Source organism: Scyliorhinus torazame, chromosome 7 (genome assembly GCF_047496885.1).
Source record: "Scyliorhinus torazame isolate Kashiwa2021f chromosome 7, sScyTor2.1, whole genome shotgun sequence".
Classification (NCBI taxonomy): Eukaryota; Metazoa; Chordata; class Chondrichthyes; order Carcharhiniformes; family Scyliorhinidae; genus Scyliorhinus; species Scyliorhinus torazame.
Genome location: NC_092713.1, coordinates 51,751,535 through 51,769,259, shown reverse-complemented (window position 1 = coordinate 51,769,259; position 17,725 = coordinate 51,751,535). Strand labels below are relative to the sequence as shown.

At 49.0% G+C, this 17,725-nt stretch overlaps 1 protein-coding gene across 1 annotated transcript in view; it reads right to left on the bottom strand.

The window, feature by feature from the left end:
* pcsk9 (proprotein convertase subtilisin/kexin type 9) overlaps positions 1–16,121 on the bottom strand; it is a 46,286-nt gene extending 30,165 nt beyond the window's left edge. The window contains exons 1-7 of the mRNA XM_072510703.1: positions 15,863–16,121; positions 12,539–12,730; positions 11,600–11,723; positions 11,103–11,236; positions 10,186–10,327; positions 5,874–6,070; positions 4,025–4,208 (exon numbers count right to left, since the gene is read on the bottom strand). Of these exons, the coding sequence (XP_072366804.1) occupies positions 4,025–4,208; positions 5,874–6,070; positions 10,186–10,327; positions 11,103–11,236; positions 11,600–11,723; positions 12,539–12,730; positions 15,863–16,054 (1,165 nt within the window). The 5' untranslated portion in view covers positions 16,055–16,121. The remainder of the gene's footprint in view (positions 1–4,024; positions 4,209–5,873; positions 6,071–10,185; positions 10,328–11,102; positions 11,237–11,599; positions 11,724–12,538; positions 12,731–15,862) is intronic.
* Between the last annotated feature and the right edge of the window lie 1,604 nt (positions 16,122–17,725).

Here is a 17,725-nt window from a genome sequence, read left to right as displayed (position 1 = left end):
CCTGTACCTACGGAAGCTCAGAGTCACTGCCCTTGGCGGCTCACTCGCCTTTGGCACAGGCCTCCATGACCGATGAGCCCGATCCAGTTCATATCGGGAGGGATCCTCCCCCTCCCCCAATAGTTTTGCCAGCATCGTGGCAAAATACTCAGTCGGCTTCGGTCCTTCAACTCCTTCAGGCAGCCCCACAATCCTCAAATTCTGTCGCCTGGATCTGTTTTCCAGGTCTTCCATTTTTCCTCGCAGATCCTTGTTAGTATCCAGCACCTTCCGCATCTCTTTCCCCATTGAGGCAAGTTGATCACCGTGCTGCAATAACGTCTCCTCCACTTCCTTCAGCGCTTCCCCTTGCTCTCGCACCTCCGCCACTGCGCTCGCCACCGCCGTCCACACCGGGGAAACCGCCTCCTCCACCAGCACACTCAACCTCCCTCATCTCCTTCCTCACCGTCTCCATGCCTTTCGCAATCTGCGCCAACTGCTTTTCAAATTCCGCAGCCATTACCTTAGTTATTTCTTCAGCCGTAAACAGTGCAGCCTTCCCTGGTGCTCCAGCCTACATTTTTCCTGGTGACCCCGCGGTGACCTTTGCACTCCCCGACAGACCTTCAGCTGTTTTTTTTTCTTGCTCACCCTCGACATTTTTCTTTGTTCTTTTTTTTCCTCCTGTGTCTTCACTGTGCCTCCTCCGTGCCTTCTCCCTGCTTCTGCCGCCTCCGTGGACCCTGGGACCGGGCTTAAAGCCCCGAAAATGCCGTTCCCGAATGGGAGCCCTCCATTGTGCGGCTGCCTCCTGCCCGCCGTCACCGGAAGTCTGCGTTCCCGTATCTTGACAACGTCACCACCTGCGGCCACGACCAGCAGGACCACAACGCTAACCTCCACAAATTCTTCCAGACCGCAAACGCCCTGAATCACACATACAACAGGGAGAAATGCGTGTTTAGCACCGACCGTCTAGCCATCCTTGGCTACGTAGTGCGAAATGGAGTGATAGGCCCCGACCCCGAACGCATGCGCCCCTTCATGGACTGCCTGGGCTTCTTCTCTTATTACGCCCAGTGGGTTCCCAACTACGTGGACAAGGCCCGTCCACTAATCCAGTCGCAAAGGTCACGATGCACGCAATCGACGAGTCCCTCCCCTTCCAAGTCGAGAGCGACGTGTCTGACGTAGCTCTGATGGCCACCCTCAACCAAACGGGCAGACCCGTGGCATTTTTTTCATGCACCCTCCACGCTTCAGAAATCTGCCACTCCTCAGTGGAAAAGGAGGCCAAGGCCATAGTGGAAGCTGTGTGGCATTGGAGGCATTACCTGGCTGGTAGGCGATTTACTCTCCTCACTGACCAACGGTCGGTTGCCTTCATGTTCGATAATGCACAGCGGGGCAAGATAAAGAACGACAAGATTTTGAGGTGGAGGATCGAACTCTCCACCTATAACTACGAGATCCTGTATCATTCCGGAAAGCTGAACGAGCCTTCCGATGCCCTATCCCACGGCACGTGTGCCAACGCACAAGTGGACCATCTCCGAACTCTCCACGAGGACCTCTGCCACCCGGGGGTCACTCGGTTCTATCACTTCGTAAAGACCCGCAACCTGCCCTACTCCATCGAGGAGGTCAGGACCGCCACCAGGATCTGCCAGATCTGCGCAGAGTGCAAGCCGCATTTCTACCGGCCAGATAAAGCGCACCTGATAAAGGCTTCCCGCCCCTTTGAGCGCCTCAGCCTGGACTTCAAAGGCCCCCTCCCCACCACCAATCGCAACACGTACTTCCTCAACGTGATTGACGAATACTCCTGGTTCCCATTCACCATCCCCTGTCCCGACATGACCGCGGCCACGGTCATTAGAGCCCTCGGCACCATCGTTACACTGTTCGGTTTCCCCGCCTACATACATAGTGATAGGGGGTCCTCCTTCATGAGCGACGAACTGTGTCAATTCCTGCTCAGCAAGGGCATCGCCTCGAGCAGGACGACCAGTTACAACCCCCGGGGAAACGGTCAGGTAGAGAGGGAGAACGGAACGGTCTGGAAGACCGTCCTACTGGCCGTGCGGTCCAGAAGTCTCCCAGTTTCCCGCTGGCAGGAAGTCCTCCCGGACGCCCTCCACTCCATCCGGTCGCTGCTGTGTACAACAACGAATCAAACACCTCACGAACACCTCCTTGTCTTCCCTAGGAAGTCCTCCTCCGGAACGTCACTTCCGACCTGGCTGGCAGCCCCGGACCCATCCTGCTCCGAAAGCATGTGCGGACGCACAAATCGGACCCGTTGGTCGAGAGGGTTCAGCTCCTCCACGCGAACCCTCAATATGCCTACGTGGCGTACCCTGACGGCCGACAGGACACTGTCTCCCTGCGGGACCTGGCACCGGCTGGAGCCCCACACAACTCCCCCAACACCAGTGACCCCCTCTGGAGCCACGCACACACCCCCAACACCAATCACCCCCTCCTTCCCTCCGGCGCACCCCACAGCCGCCCCCTTCCAGGGTGGATCTGTCCTTCCCCCGGCCCCGAATAGGGATATTGGAACGGGACGAGGCATTGCGACGCTCCCAGAGACAACGAGGCCAGAACCGGCGCCTGCATCACCACCGGGGCTAAGATGATCGGCGAGGACGACCAGGGTACCCATTCGACTCATCAAATCTGTATAATGAAGCAAGATATGCCTCTGTAAATATTTTTTTTAGTTGTCCAGTAAAAGCGGCATTGTAAGTAGTTAATATCGGAGCATAGCCGCCGTGTTAGTGGCATCCTAGGTACCGACTCTGGAAACCCCTACCACCATACAGCCCACTACCCCGCCGGGTTCTTTGTTAACAAGGGGTGAATGTGGTGGTATGTATTAGGGGTATTAAGGTACCCTGGGATGCCGAGAGGCTATTGGTGGATATACACTGGATCCCGATTGGATCAGCCGCCTGCTGGCTCCACCCAGTAAGGCGGAGTACAAGAGCCCGGGTTTTCCCAGCAGCCGCATTCTGTAACTGCGCTGCTGGGGAACAAGTCTGCGTAATAAAGCCATCGTTCGACTCCTTCTCATCTCGTCTCATGAGTGATTGATTGTGCTACAGGTCACTATCAGTGCGGAGTCTGCATTTTCTCCCCGTGTCTGCGTGGGTTTCCTCCGGGTGCTCCGGTATCCTCCCACAGTCCAAAGATGTGCAGGTTAGGTGGAGTGGCCATGCTAAATTGCCCTTGGTGTCCAAAAAAGTTTAGGTGGAGTTATGGGGATGGGGTGGAGGTGTGGGCTTAAGTAGGGTGCTCTTTCCAAGGGCCGGTGCAGAGTCGATGGGCCGAATGACCTGCTTCTGCACTGTAAATTCTATGATTCTATGTCATGCGTCAGCAATACAAAGCCATTTTGAACTATACTTTTAGTATTATGTTCAGATCTGGAGACTACACCTCAGGAAGAATAAATTAGTCTTGGAGATAGTGTAGTTTTAGCGGAATAATACTTAGACTCCAAGGGTTAAAGGCGGGGTTACACAAGATAGTGTTGTATTCCCTGTAATTTACAAGATTAAGAGCAGAGCGAGGGAGAGAGAAATTATTTCCACCAGTTGAGGAATCTAGGAGTAAGAAACGTAGCCCAAAACTTTGAGCCGGACATTTCAAGTGTGAAGTTAGCAAACGCTGACCACAAAAGGTGGTGGCAGTTTGGAACTGTATTCTTAAAACTGCTGGATCAATGGTTAAAATGTTAATTCTGAGATCTAAATCTGTTAAGCAAAGGTTTGAAGGGATATGGGGCAACGGTGGGTAGGTGAAGCTAAGGCACAGATCTGTCAAGGTTTCAATGCCTGGTGGTGGAACAAAGGGTTGAATGGCCTACTTCTCTATTAACACAACTGAAATTGGCAATTTGCTTGGACGCTGGGAACTATGAGCCAACGCCATGCCCCAAAATGCTGCACCAATTGCTTTGGAGGACTAGCTTTTAGTGCCCTTCCACCACCCCCTCCTGCCAGTGTTGCTAAGTCTCATTATTATTACTCTGTACCTGCCACATGAGCTGCAGCCTGTGATGTTCCAGTCTTAGAAGTGAAACATGTGATGCAGTCGCTGGAAGCACTAATGATGTCATCCCCAGGAGCAAACAGGTCAACGCAACGACCAAAATTAGTTCCCATGTTTCCGGTGATGCTTGGCTGGTCATTATTATCAGTGGCACCAACAGTGATAACCTAAAGGTTTAGTGTGAAATGTGAAATGAAAACAAGCTGGTTATCAGAATTTTACAAGTTATAGTTTGCCCCATATTTGTTTTGTTCTTCCCTCCCCCTTCGAGGTTGCCCTGATGTGACACATACACCCTTTTTTTTTTTTATAAATGTTTTATTAAAAAAATTTTCCCAAACAACAATTTTTCCCCTCTTACAAAGCAAACGCAACAATAACAATACAGAAATTTTAAACAATACACAAGTAACAAAACCCCTTTATCTTTGACCTAAATTAACCCCCCCCTCCCCCCCTCCCCCTGGGTTGCTGCTGCTGGTCATCTGTCTTCCCTCTAACGTTCCCCTAGGTAGTCGAGAAATGGCTGCCACCGCCTGGTGAACCCTTGAGCCGATCCTCTCAGGGCAAACTTTATCTGCTCCAGTTTAATGAACCCCGCCGTATCATTTACCCAGGCCTCCAGTCCGGGGGGTTTCGCCTCCTTCCACATGAGTAGGATCCTGCGCCGGGCTACTAGGGACACAAAGGCCACAACGTCGGCCTCTTTCGCCTCCTGCACTCCCGGCTCTTCCGCAACTCCAAATAGAGCTAACCCCCAGCCTGGTTTGACCCGGGCCTTCACCACCCGCGAAATCACTCCCGTCACTCCCTTCCAATACCCTTCCAGTGCCGGGCATGCCCAAAACATATATGCGTGGTTTGCCGGGCTCCCGCCACACCTCCCACATTTGTCCTCCACTCCAAAGAACCTGCTCAATCTTGCTCCCGTTATGTGTGCTCTATGTAGCACCTTAAATTGAATCAGGCTAAGCCAGGCGCATGAGGAAGAGGAATTTACCATGCTTAGGGCATCAGCCCACATACCCTCCTCTATCTCCTCCCCTAGTTCTTCTTCCCACTTTCCTTTTAGTTCGCCCACCGACTCCTCCCCCTCTTCCCTCATCTCTCGGTAAATCTCTGACACCTTGCCCTCTCCGACCCACACCCCTGAAAGCACCCTGTCCTGTATCCCCTGTGTCGGGAGCAACGGAAATTCCCTCACCTGTTGTCTAGTAAATGCCCTCACCTGCATATATCTCAAGAAATTTCCCCGGGTCAACTTATACTTTTCCTCCAATGCTCCCAAGCTCGCAAAAGTCCCATCTATAAATAAATCTCCCACCCTCCTAATTCCCAACTGGTACCAGCTCTGAAATCCTCCATCCATTCTTCCTGGGGCGAACCTATGGTTGTTCCTGATTGGGGACCCCACCAGGGCTCCCCGCACCCCTCTCTGTCGCCTCCACTGTCCCCAGATGTGACACATACACCCTTTACCGACAATGACCAAAGCGTTGGGTCAAATCCAAACCAGTCTGAACTGACTTAAAATGCATTGTCTGAAGAGGCAGATCTTATTCTGAGCGTCATCCCAAATGTTTCTTGGAGCCTCCACTACGTACCTCAATGCAGTTTGAGAGATAAGCAGGGAACCTGTTCCATTTTGTTTTCCCTCTTCACTTTTGACCACCCAACCAGCCATCAGGAGAAGCACAAGAGCAGGCCTGTCAGGACTCACCTATAAAATTGGTTATTTACAAGGCGCGCACGCTACCTCCTACCTTGATGTTCCTGATTCCCCACCCACTCCGTAGCATAATGGGATGGTGCTGTTGGAATGACAAATGTACCTCTGGTTCTGAAGCAGGTGAATAGAAGCAGGCGTCATCCTTGTAATTACCAGCAGCTGCAATTAATGTTACGTCCGTTTGTGTCAATAGCCTGCATGCTGCGTTCAAGGTGTGACTAAAACCCCCTGCAAAGGGCAGCAGCACAATCAAAGGGCGGTAGGGCTGAAGAATTAGAGTTTTCCTGATGAACTCCAAACCTGAGGAATAGATCACAAAACAGTGACTGTAACGTTCTTCCATACCTCTATTTCTGCCCCAACACCTCACCTGTTTATGTCTTAATATTTGTTCATTTGTCTTTAGGACACTTCTACATCTTTGGGGTCCCTTCCCACCTCTTAAAAAGGAAGAATCCATGCTAGTATTTAACAAACAAATGTAGCACTTCCCCTTTCAGTCTGACACACGCGTGTGTCTGAGATTTAACGAGATCCACTGCTGTCAATGGGGCTTCCCATTGTTTGCACCCTCTGCCATCAGGGAACTCTCGGCAGGGGCCGCTGTCAGTGGTACCAGGACACCTGCCAGTGAGAACAACCGGACAATCCCGCCATTGGGTTTCAGTGATTTAAAAAAAGTTATTTCTAAAATATGGGGCTGGATTCTCCGTAGCCCGACTGTCATGCGAGAGTCCTTTTAAGAAAGGTTTTTGTCTTATCACATGGCTTCAGTGATGTCATTTTGTGGTTGGAGATGGGCTGTGGCGGTGAGGTGAGAGGGGGTTTCAGTTTCAGTGAGACTGCTTTGGGCAACAGAAGGAGAAAGAAGTGTTTTCTTCTAGGTTTTTCTATGTTTTCATTTTAAAAGCTGTTCCAGTAAAACACATTGGTTGTGGCTAACTGACTTGGTAACTTTAAAGATGTGGGGGGCGATTCTCCAATATGGAGCTCAAGTGTTCGCGCCGTCGTGAAAGCCGTCGTGTATCACGATGGCGCGAACCGGGCCCGGATACGACCGATTCTGGCCCCCATAGGTTCACGCCGCTCCAGCCTCCTTTCGCAGCGCCCCGCGCATGCGCAGTTGGGCCGCTCCAACCTGCGCATGCCCGGGGGACCTCTTTAGCACACCGGCCCCGACTCAACATGGCATCGGTGTTCAGGGGCCGGCTGCGCCAAAAAGTAGGCCCGGGGGGGGGAGGGGGGGAAGAGGCCGGCCTGCCAATCGGTGGGTCCCGATCACGGGCCAGACCCCATCGAAGGCCCCTCCGGTGAAGGAGCCCCCCTACCGTTCGCGCAGTGTTCCCGCCGGTGGCGACCAGGGATGAACGGCGCCAGCGGGACTCTGTCGGATCCACGCGGACGCTTGGCTCATCCGGGCCAGAATATCGGCGGCCCCGCGCCAAATGGCGGCGATTCTGCGCACCTCGGAGAATCGCGCGCCGGCGTCGGGGCGCGGTTGCGCCGATTCTCTGGCTCGGCACGGGGCTCGGAGAATCGCCCCAATAGTTTGTTCTCCAGCAGGAATCTGCTGGTTGAGACTGGATCAGAATTTCAGGGAAAGGACCAGTCCCATTCAAGTGAGAATGCAGTGTGCTGAGCCTTGCCCTTGAAAAAGGATTTGGTTTACTGGATTTTGTTATTGAATTGGAACAGTTAAGGGAGAATTCCTTAAGTGTTATATACATAGATTACTTTGGCTGTGTGGGGTCTTTATGTTTGTAATTGATAAAAATTCTTGCCGTGTATATAGATATATATGTGTTAACTACATTCTTAAAATAAACCTTGATTTGATTAAATTGTCCAGGAAGGCTGATGAATCACATCTGCAGCAAAGGCTTTGGTGCTGATCCTAGCCAAATTCAACATAAAAGTTATAGGTCAGGTGAACTTCATAATACAATTTGGAGTTTCTAAACCCTGCCCATAACACGACGCCAAAATCGTGATCGGCAATCGGGCAGAGAATGGATTCTGACACCGGAATCGGGGCCGGTGGCGGTTTGACGCCAGTCCACCATGTTTCTCCCCCTCCAAACTGGCATCATCAGGACGCGGGCCACTGCAACGCCGTTGGCACATCATCGTCCCGGCCCACATGCAATGTTCCGCCCTGATGGGCCAAGTTCCCAACGGTGCGGGCCACATGTGGTCCCAGCAATTGGGAACCTGGCGTGCCAGCTGTGGACAGTGTCCAGCGCCGCCACACTCATCCAGGATCCGTGCCGCTGGCCGGGGGTCTTCTGCTAGGGCTGGGGGGACTGGTGGAAGGTGGCCAGGGATCCGCTGTGGTATCGTGGTTGGCGGGTTAAGGTTCGGGCTCGACTGGCGCCATGTTTTATAGCGCGACCGGTGCAGGTCGTCAGCCCTTCGCATGCATGGCCCGGTGATTCTCTGGCCATTTTCGGTGCGATCCGTGGGCGTTTCACACGGTGCCGGTGCTAGCCCCTGACCGGTACCGGAATCAGTGAGGGATCTGCGCCAATTTTCTTGTCCTGAAACTCCTGCGGATTCTTCGTTCATGCCGGCACTTAGCCTCAAGAATGGAGAATCCAGCCCATGCTTTCTGTAGTACAATCAAATTTTACTTTAAAAAAAAAAAGAACATGTTCTCCTAATCTGAAAATTATCTACACCACAGTAAAAATATTTCCCCAAAATTATATAAGTACATGACAGCATGCTGCCAGTTCAAGTAGTACAATTAGGTTATTATGGTATTTTGTTCAATTAGATTACACAAAATACATCTCACCAAGGCTTCCATGGGCAACAAGAAAAAGAATATCATTATGCTGATTATTTGCAGCAAGCCCCAGGCCATAGTTTTATTGGCTCGAGATATTTATTTCAATAGAATTTTCACTTGTCGCAACTTTCTAACTCCTCGGTTCTCTGAATCTAAAATTAAGAGTCCACTATCGATTCCCTGCGTGTTCTCTGTTTGATGCTGGGTGCAATTAGGCAATCGAGTTGCGCCCAGCATGGAGCCGGGCGTGCTGGGTGAATCCCGGGGAGAGCCCCAAATCGGGCTCCTCACCGGGCACCGGCCAATCCATTGACTCTATCTACACCTCCCGCTGCCTGGGGAAAGCGGGCAGTATAATCAAAGGCCCCTCCCACCCAGCTTACTCACTCTTCCAACTTCTTCCATCGGGCAGGAGATACAAAAGTCTGAGAACACGCACAAACAGATTCAAAAACAGCATCTTCCCCGCTGTTACCAGACTCCTAAATGATCCTCTTATGGACTGACCTGATTAATTCTACACTCCTATATGCTTCACCCAATGCCGGTGTTTATGTAGTTACATTGTGGACCTTGTGTTGCCCTATTATGTATTTTCTTTTTCTTTTATTTTATTTTCATGTACTAATGATCTGTTTGAGCTGCTCGGTACACTAGACAATAAACAAATCCAATCCAATCCAATTGTGCATCACCTGACTCCTCCGCCCAGCGCGATCTGGATCTGACCCTCGCTGGGCGTGATCTAGATCAGCACATTGAAATGAGCAATAGGCTCATTTAAATACTCGGACATTGGATTCACCTGCGAGACCTCAGCAGGGCGCTATTTAGTACTGGTACACACAGGGCGCTGTTTAGTACGGGTACACACAAGCGTGGACTAGGCGTAACGGCACCTCGGGGGGGGGGGGAAGAGGGTGTCTCGCATGGCGTTAGGGGCCCCCGGGTTGTCGGGGACAGAGCAGGGTGGTATCTTGGAACTTCCCCTGGCACGTGGGCACTGCCAGCCTCGCAGATTGGCAGTGCGACCTGGGCACCCTGGCCAGGGTGCCAGGGGTTGGGCTGGGGGGGGGGGGACATTCCCAGTTGGAGGGAGGGATGTTCCAGGGGCTAGAAAAGATTGGGGGTTGAGCCTGAAGGAGGGGGGCGGGGTAAGGGAGGAGAGAGAGGGGCGGGCGAGGAAAGATCAGGGCTGCCATTCAAAATGGCACCCTGATCCGCAAGCAGGAACAGCCGTTCCTGTCTGGGAGGTCAGCTCACCAGCAGGAAATCTGTGAGTGTGGTCTCGACAGGGAGAAACTCCCCAAGGCCAAAAGTAAAAGGCAAGGTGTCGTTGAATAGCGACATGATTCTCCGCGCTGCGGACGGCAAAAAGCACCCCGCCAAACACGCTCAAAAGCAGACTTAAACATTTGTCCGCTGAATCGCACCCGTTATATGTTCCCACCCTTCTCTTGAACTCCTCATTCTGTGCAATAACTGGACAATAAAAAATATGTGCAAAGGACCTGGTGTGACTCGCACTCTTCTGATACCTGTTCATGGCAAAGTGCCCACCGCCATTACTCGCCTCCTCAAAGCTAGCAATTCAATTTGGTTCAGATTTAAAGATGCCACTCACCGGCCAGGGCTCCACTTATAGTGCCCCTGCCCTGACAGTTGAGAATTTTCACACTGCGTACATTTGCTCCTTTTGCTACCCCAGAGTCACGTCCGCTCACTATTCCTGCAATGTGCGTTCCATGGCTGTCGCACTTATTAGCCTAGAAGGGACAAACAACAAAACATTTTGCATGTTAGAAAAGTCCATATAAGCACTGCATGGCACACTTTCTCACAGCATCACTCTCGCAAACATGGGTTGCCAGGAACTCCTAGCCCCGAGTATGTGAGCATGTTCTCACATTAACTTTTTTTTCATTGTAACTGGGTCAAAGTTCAGGAGATCCCAAAGCAGAGGTGCCGTGGAGTACCTTAACCACACACAGTGCAGGAACTCAAGAAGGCACCTCACTACTGACTTCTCAAAGGCAACTAGGAATGCACAATAAATGGTGGCCTTGGTAGCAATGCCAATGCTCCAAGAAATGAATTATTAAAAGTTAGAATCTTAAAGGCAATGCATTTTTGAGAACTTGCTCTGTAAACACAGGTATTTGATTGAATATTTCAGAGACATCTTCTTATGCACCTCACTGCCTATTGTCAATCTTTCAATATCCGAATGACCTCTGGACCAAATCTTAATTGGGAATCACATATCAAAACAAACTGGTGATGCACAGTCAATTTCACCTCGTTCTCCGCTCCTGATCCCAACTAATACAGATAAATAAACACAAAAGCAAAATACTCCAGCTGCTGCACTGGAAATTGGAACTAAAAAAAAGGAAACACTGGAAAAACTCAGCGGGTCTGGCACTAACTGTGGAGAGAGAAACAGAATTAATGTTTTGAGTCGATATGACTCTTTTTCTAGATACATTAACTCATCTGCAAGTGGAAATTTCTGAGCTATTTCTGAGTCAGTGCCATTACCTGGCGGTAGAATCGAGTGCCATCTTCCTCTGGAGCATTCTCAAAGTCTGCGACTAGGACTTTCCCTTCAATCTCTCGATGGTTCCTCTGCACACTCGTGTCCATCAAATAAACTTCCACCCGATCACCATTATCTAGCCAAGGCATAATAACAACAACAAAGTAGGCATGCTGCCCATGCTCCAATCAATTTGACAACTTTGTGGATAGGGAGTGCAGAAAAACATTTATTTTCCATCCTAATAAAATTAGTTTAGGTTTTCACAAATTGCCAAGACAGTATTGCACGCCAGTAGGTGGGAGAAATGTTAAAACATGTTGTAGTACTGGTTATAGATTGAGATAGAGCGGAGGGATCTTAACTCTGCACTGTGGAGCCTTTGACATTGATACTAAACTCATAAGTGAAGATGCAAATTCAGAAACATGTTATTTTTTAAAATCTAATTACCAATTATCGAAACCATTTTGAATACCAAGATGCAAAAAGGACTTACTTGGAGGGGTATACTGTTCCATTTTCTGCTCTGAAGGAGCAATCCGATTTAGATTCCAGAGACTAGTCTGAGCAAATAAAGATGAGTCCTCTTCGATATATTCAATATGAGGTAATCTCAGAGCCTATGCAAACAAAAATTCACAAAGTACGCTTCGAGACACGTTTGCTACAAAAAAAAAAGACTTGCATTCATATAGCACCTTTCACGAACAGCTAAAGCACTTTTGAAATGTAGTCACTATTGTAATGTTGGAAACGCAGTCGGCAATTTGTGCACAGCAAACCTCTACAAACAATGACCTGATGCGTTTTACGTCACTGACTGAGGGAAAAATATTGGTCAGGACACCAAGGGTAACTCCCCTGTTTTTCTTCAAAATAATGCCATGAGACTTCTTACATCTGCCCAAGGGGGCAAATGGGGCCTTGGTTTAATGTCCCATCTCTGACAGTGCGACAGTCCTTCAGTACTGCACTGGAGCACCAGCCTTGACTTGACTTTCATGTTCCCTGAAGCAGGACTTGAAACCATCATCACCCGACTCAAAGCTGAGAATGTTACCAACTAAGCCATGGCTGACACCTTAAAAAAAAACTTGCATTTATATAGTGCCTTTCACAACTGCAGGTCAGCCCAGATTGCTTTACAATCAATGAAGGGCTAGTAGGCAAGTCAGGCTTTGTAAAGCATTTATGTCTCCACCCACCAGATGGGTTCGTCCAGGAACCCGGAGCAGTTTTAAGTGGACTACCCTCTACCAAGACTAAGCATTAAGAACTGACTTGCATTAGTAGATAAGACTTGGTTCCATTGCTTTCTCACTTACACAGATACCTTTAACACATTGCTCTCTCTCTCATATTATATACTTAACAGCCACACCACCACCCTCACACTCTATCTCACATTTAACACAAGACTGACTCTGGCTTTTACCATGTCTAACGCATCACTGCTCATTTTGATGACAAAGCCCTTGAAGACCTCATGGAAAACAAGAAGAAGTTCTGTCATGTAGCCGTGCTTGGCTGCTTTTGTGCGGAGTCTGTGTATGGTGCGCTCTGTCTGCGATTTGTGAGTGTTTTCTTTCAACACCACTATGTACTGGCCAGGTAACCTCCAAGCATCCTGGAAATACATTAAAAAAGATTAGTAGTTTAGGCAAAGTGACATATGGTTTTTACCCTTCATTGTAAATCATAACATTGATCAACCGGTCACATTGAATCAACACTCAAGTGAGCAGCAAGGCACAAAACCGCTGCTTTCTCTAGTTGATCAAACTATCCTCTAGTAATGATCAGTTAATTGGGTCCTGATTGAAGTTCACAGCAACAAGTGGGGTTTTACTTCTCCGCAGATTCATTGTCTTACTGAGAGGTAGCTGTGTTATCCTCTTACAGAAGCTGCTTTCTGTTACAAAACCTGTCGCAAGTTTAACGCGGTAACATGTCGCAAGACAATCAACAGGAGCCTCATCAAACAACATATGGCACTGAGCCACACAAGGAGATATCATATGAAGTGACCAAAAACTTTGTCAAAGAGAGAGGTTTTGAGGGACTTGAGAGCTGATAATGGCAGTGAGATGGAGAGGTTCAGGGAGGGAATTCAGGAGCTCAGGGCCGAGGCAACTTTCAATGGTGAGGTGATGAAAATTAGGGTGCACAGAATTGGGCAAAGACCGAGGTCTCAGAAGGTTCATAGAATCATATGGATTGGATTTGTTTATTGTCACGTGTACTGAGGAACAGCGAAAAGCATTGTGCTGTGTACAGTCCAGACAGATCATTCCATACATGAAAAAAAAACATAGGGCATACATAAATGCACAATACCTAATATCATCCCCACAGTGCAGAAGGAGGCCAATTGGCCCATCGAGTCTGCAGTGACCCTCTGGAAGAGCACCCCACCCAGGCCCACTTCTTCCACCCTATCCCCATAACCCTGTAACCTGCGCAGCTTTGGACACTTAGGGATAATTTAGAATGGTCAATCCACCTAACCTGCACATCTTTGTGGGTGGAAACTGGAGCACCCGGAGGAAACCCACGCAGACACGAGGAGAAGGTGTAAACTCCACACAGATAGTCACCCAAGGCTGGAATTGAACCTATGTCCCTGGCACTGTGAGGCAACAGTGCTAACCACTCTGTCACCGTGCCAGTTGTAGGCAATATTCCCTTTGAAATTTAGTTGCTATGCTTGCTAACTTTATTTTTCTTTTGCTTGGCCACACAACTGCATTATTTATTCCGGAACAAGGCCTGCAAAGTACCTTTACCTTGCACCATCAAACGTTTTGTCATTTAATCATTTCTGCATTTCACTCTATCAAAGACCTTCCCCTTTTTCGTTTGAGACCTCCACCTTTCCCTAGCTCCGAACTTGGGGTGGCACGGTGGCACAGTGCTTAGCACTGCTGCCTCACAGCACCAAGGACCCAGATTCAATTCCGGCCTTGGGTGACTGTCCATGTGAAGTTTGCACATTTTCCCTGTGTTTGTGTGGGTTCCTCCAGGTGCTCCGATTTCCTCCCTCAGTCCAAACATGTGCAGGTTAGGTGGGGTTATGGGGATAGGGTGGGAGAAGTGGGCCTGGAGGGGGTGCTCTTTCAGAGGGTTGGTGCAGACTCGATGGGCCAAATGGCCTCCTTCTGCACTGTAGGGATTCCATGGAACTTAAAACCTGTTTCTCTCTAACATCGTCCAGTTCTGATGAAACTCCTGAAACATTAACTCTCTCCAAAGTTTGTGCCCTGAGAATTTTCAGCACGCTCTATTCTTTATCTCAGACTTTCAACATCTGCAGTATTTTACATTTATCAGCAGATAAAATGTCAGTCAGGGAGGCGAATTAATCAGAAAGGTACAAACATGCTATGATGTAACTGAATGGTGCAACGGGTTGGAGGGGCTGAATGGGCTAATCCTGCTCCTGGGAGCTAAACCTGGGCAACATCAAGAAGAGAGGAACAACAACTGGTTACTAAAGAGTTGCAGAGGCTGACATGATCTGCAAAGTGATGGGAAAGAACATATCAGGAACCAGCGTGTTGGGATTCAGTGAAGATTATGGAAGCATTGAAAAAAGTAGCTGAGAAAAGATTGAAATGGCCTTGTAACCTTGTGGAGAGAGAGAAAGGACATGTGGTGAGGTTGAATGATGACAATCTTACTGCCAGGAAAAGGAGAAGGTGAAAAGATGCGATGACGAGAGTCTTAAATTCTAACCTCAGGTGACTGACTGGGTGGAGTTTGCACTTTCTCCCCGTGTCTGCGTGGGTTTCCTCCGGGTGCTCCAGTTTTCTCCCACAGTCCAAAGATGTGCAGGTTAGGTGGATTGGCCACGCTAAATTGCCCCTTAGTGTCCAAAGCGTTAGGTGGGGTTATGGAGATGGTGTTGGGGGGGGGGGGGGGGGGGGAGTTGGGTGCCCTTTCCCAGGGCCGGTGCAAAATGATGGGCCAAATGACCTCTCTCTGAACTGTAGGGATTCTATGGTAAACTCAAATCTCAGATTCAGCATAAAACACGGCAGGAAATTATGCATAGATCGTACAGAAATGAATGGTAATGCTGCTGTTGTCGAATATATTCTATGTATATATGTTTCTTTTAAAAAAAAACATCTTCTGCCAACCATTAATCCAATACAAGGCATTAAAAACGCCAGTAATAACTTACAGTAAATTGTCAGGGTGCCGGTGGGGCCACGCTAGTTCAAGGAATAATGTTTTAAATGAGACATTAAGCCGGGTGCGGGGAAATCAGCCCTCCTGTAGTCAGCCCCTCTATAATCTGCCACAGTGCTGGCCATTTCTCGAATCGCGCTTGACAGAAAATAGTTTGTACAAATACATTGAGCAGTGACTTCGGGGTCTAGTTTGCTCTGGACATTCATCTAGCTCACAATAAGATACTAGCTGTACCTCTCTTTAAAACTCAACACAAGATCCGGCCAGAAGAAATTGGTGCCAATTGTTCCTTTCCAGAGAGACAGTTTGCATTCTTTGAAGTGGTGAAATTAAACTTTTTTTTTTACACAGTGAGATTCCGAGCAAAGATTATTTAGTTTAAAAAAAACGCTTGCAATTTTCCAATCATGTAAACATTGGATACAAATGGTAGCGTTTAAACAAAAATAAACCTCCTATACAAGGTCCAAGGGACATGTTTCCCAGTGCGGGCGAGTTCACTGATGGTTGAATGAATTGAAAGCAGGTTCGATGCTGAAATGCACCGTAAGATATTGCTTACTATGTTGGAGCGGTGGAAGGGAGCGGGCTTCGCCTGGCTGTGGCTCCAGATCTCAGAATCCTGAGGGGGCTTCTCCTCCTCCCCATTGAAGGCTGGAGGCAGATCGATCTTCTCTTCTTCTTCAAGCTCTGATGTGATAGAGAGAAAACAAGAGAGAATCAGCAACTTCGCCCAGAGTGTGAAGTCACCCATGGTGGTGATGCTGGTGTCTCCTCTGGTGAACGGAGCAAAGAAACCACTCCTCAGTAAAGTGGCTCCTGGCACATGTGGCGCTTTTTAAATACCTGTTCAGACAGGTGAGTGGTTACCGCCCTGACATCACGAGGGTCCCTGGTCTGAGGATCACGCCACTGATTTCACATCGGACCATCCATTCATATGGATCGTTACCTGCCTGTGGAAAGCCCACAACGATCATATTACAAGCCTACAGTTGAGAAAGACAGCCCCTTTCCAACCAATGCTCAACCAAACTCTTCCAACGGCAAGCAACCTTTACTACAGCGTATTAACTCAAATCCCATGTGCAACTAGCACAGATTGTACCCCCCCCCCCCCCCCACGTATACCTGCTGCCCAAGACCACAGTTCTTTCAAACAACGGCTGTTGTTATTAAATTAAGTGAACGCTCATTCATTCAACTCAAACGTTATTCCCGCTTTGTGTGCATTACCTTGTTGACAGAACATATGTGAGTGAGTTTTGTGTTCATAAAGTGAGGTTTGTCAATACTTTGGAATAGATTTTTGTAAACACCCCTGTTCGGGTGAACTCCCTGGTGAATTTCAGCCTGGGACGTCAGCCGTGACTGTAACACTCTTTTAAGGTTCACAAGATTATGGGTTCCAGCCCCACGTCAGGGGTTTCAGAATACAATTTATTTTTCTGTATACTACCCGAAAACTGCTCCTTCACCTCCACCTTCAAACCAGCTTCTGTTGTAGTCTGAAGTGAGCAGGTCTCCGTTTCTATCATTTTCAATTGCCTTTAAAAAAAAGAGGAACTGTATTTGTGTGAGAACTGCTTTATAACTGATTGTGCAAGCCTTTCCAGAAACTGCAATGAAGAGGGCAGCGTTTGGGCACATTTCCTACTGGTGAAACATACTATGGGGATTTCTACTGACCAGACCTAACAGCTTGTTAAATCCCAACAGGAGGGCAAAAGCTGTGTTTCACCCTTACTGAACACATTGAGACGATCAGATGAGCTCCATGGAGGAGGGGATTGGGGAAGAGGCCGGTTTCCACCTCCTTGTGGAAAGTGCCTTTGCAAAGAAGGTCTGGAGAGGGATGAGGTGCTTTTCGTCCAGGTTCATCCCGAGCAGGTCCAGGACGCCGGACTCTGTGCTCCATGGGCTCTTCCCAGGGACACACACCGAGACAAACATCAACTGTTGCTGGAGGATCATCAACCCAGTGACAGACTCTTTGGTCTGTTTAGTAATTTGAGGAAGCTGGTGGTAGTGAAATAAGGATTTATTGAACTATATACAATACTCTGCCCTTGCAAGTAACTCTCTCAGTCCTTGTTGGGACAACCAATAACTCCAGACCCTCCATGGGGCGGCTTTATATACAGGTCTTTAATGAGATCCAGCTGGGTGGCCTCCGCCCGCTACCTCATAATTCACTGGCCCCACAAGGAGGTTGACGATGGTTTCCCCATGGTCCTTGTAGGGGTTATGACATCCCTTCTGCCAAAGTCCAAAAGCTCCCCTTTAGCCGCCAACAGTGGGGGCCTTCTGCTCCGCTTCACCTGAGACTGTGCTTCGGTGTGTATCAGTTCATCGACCGTCTTCTTCTGGCTGACCTCTGAAGTGTTATTGCTGGGACCTCGGTCCCGGACATAGCGTTGCCCGT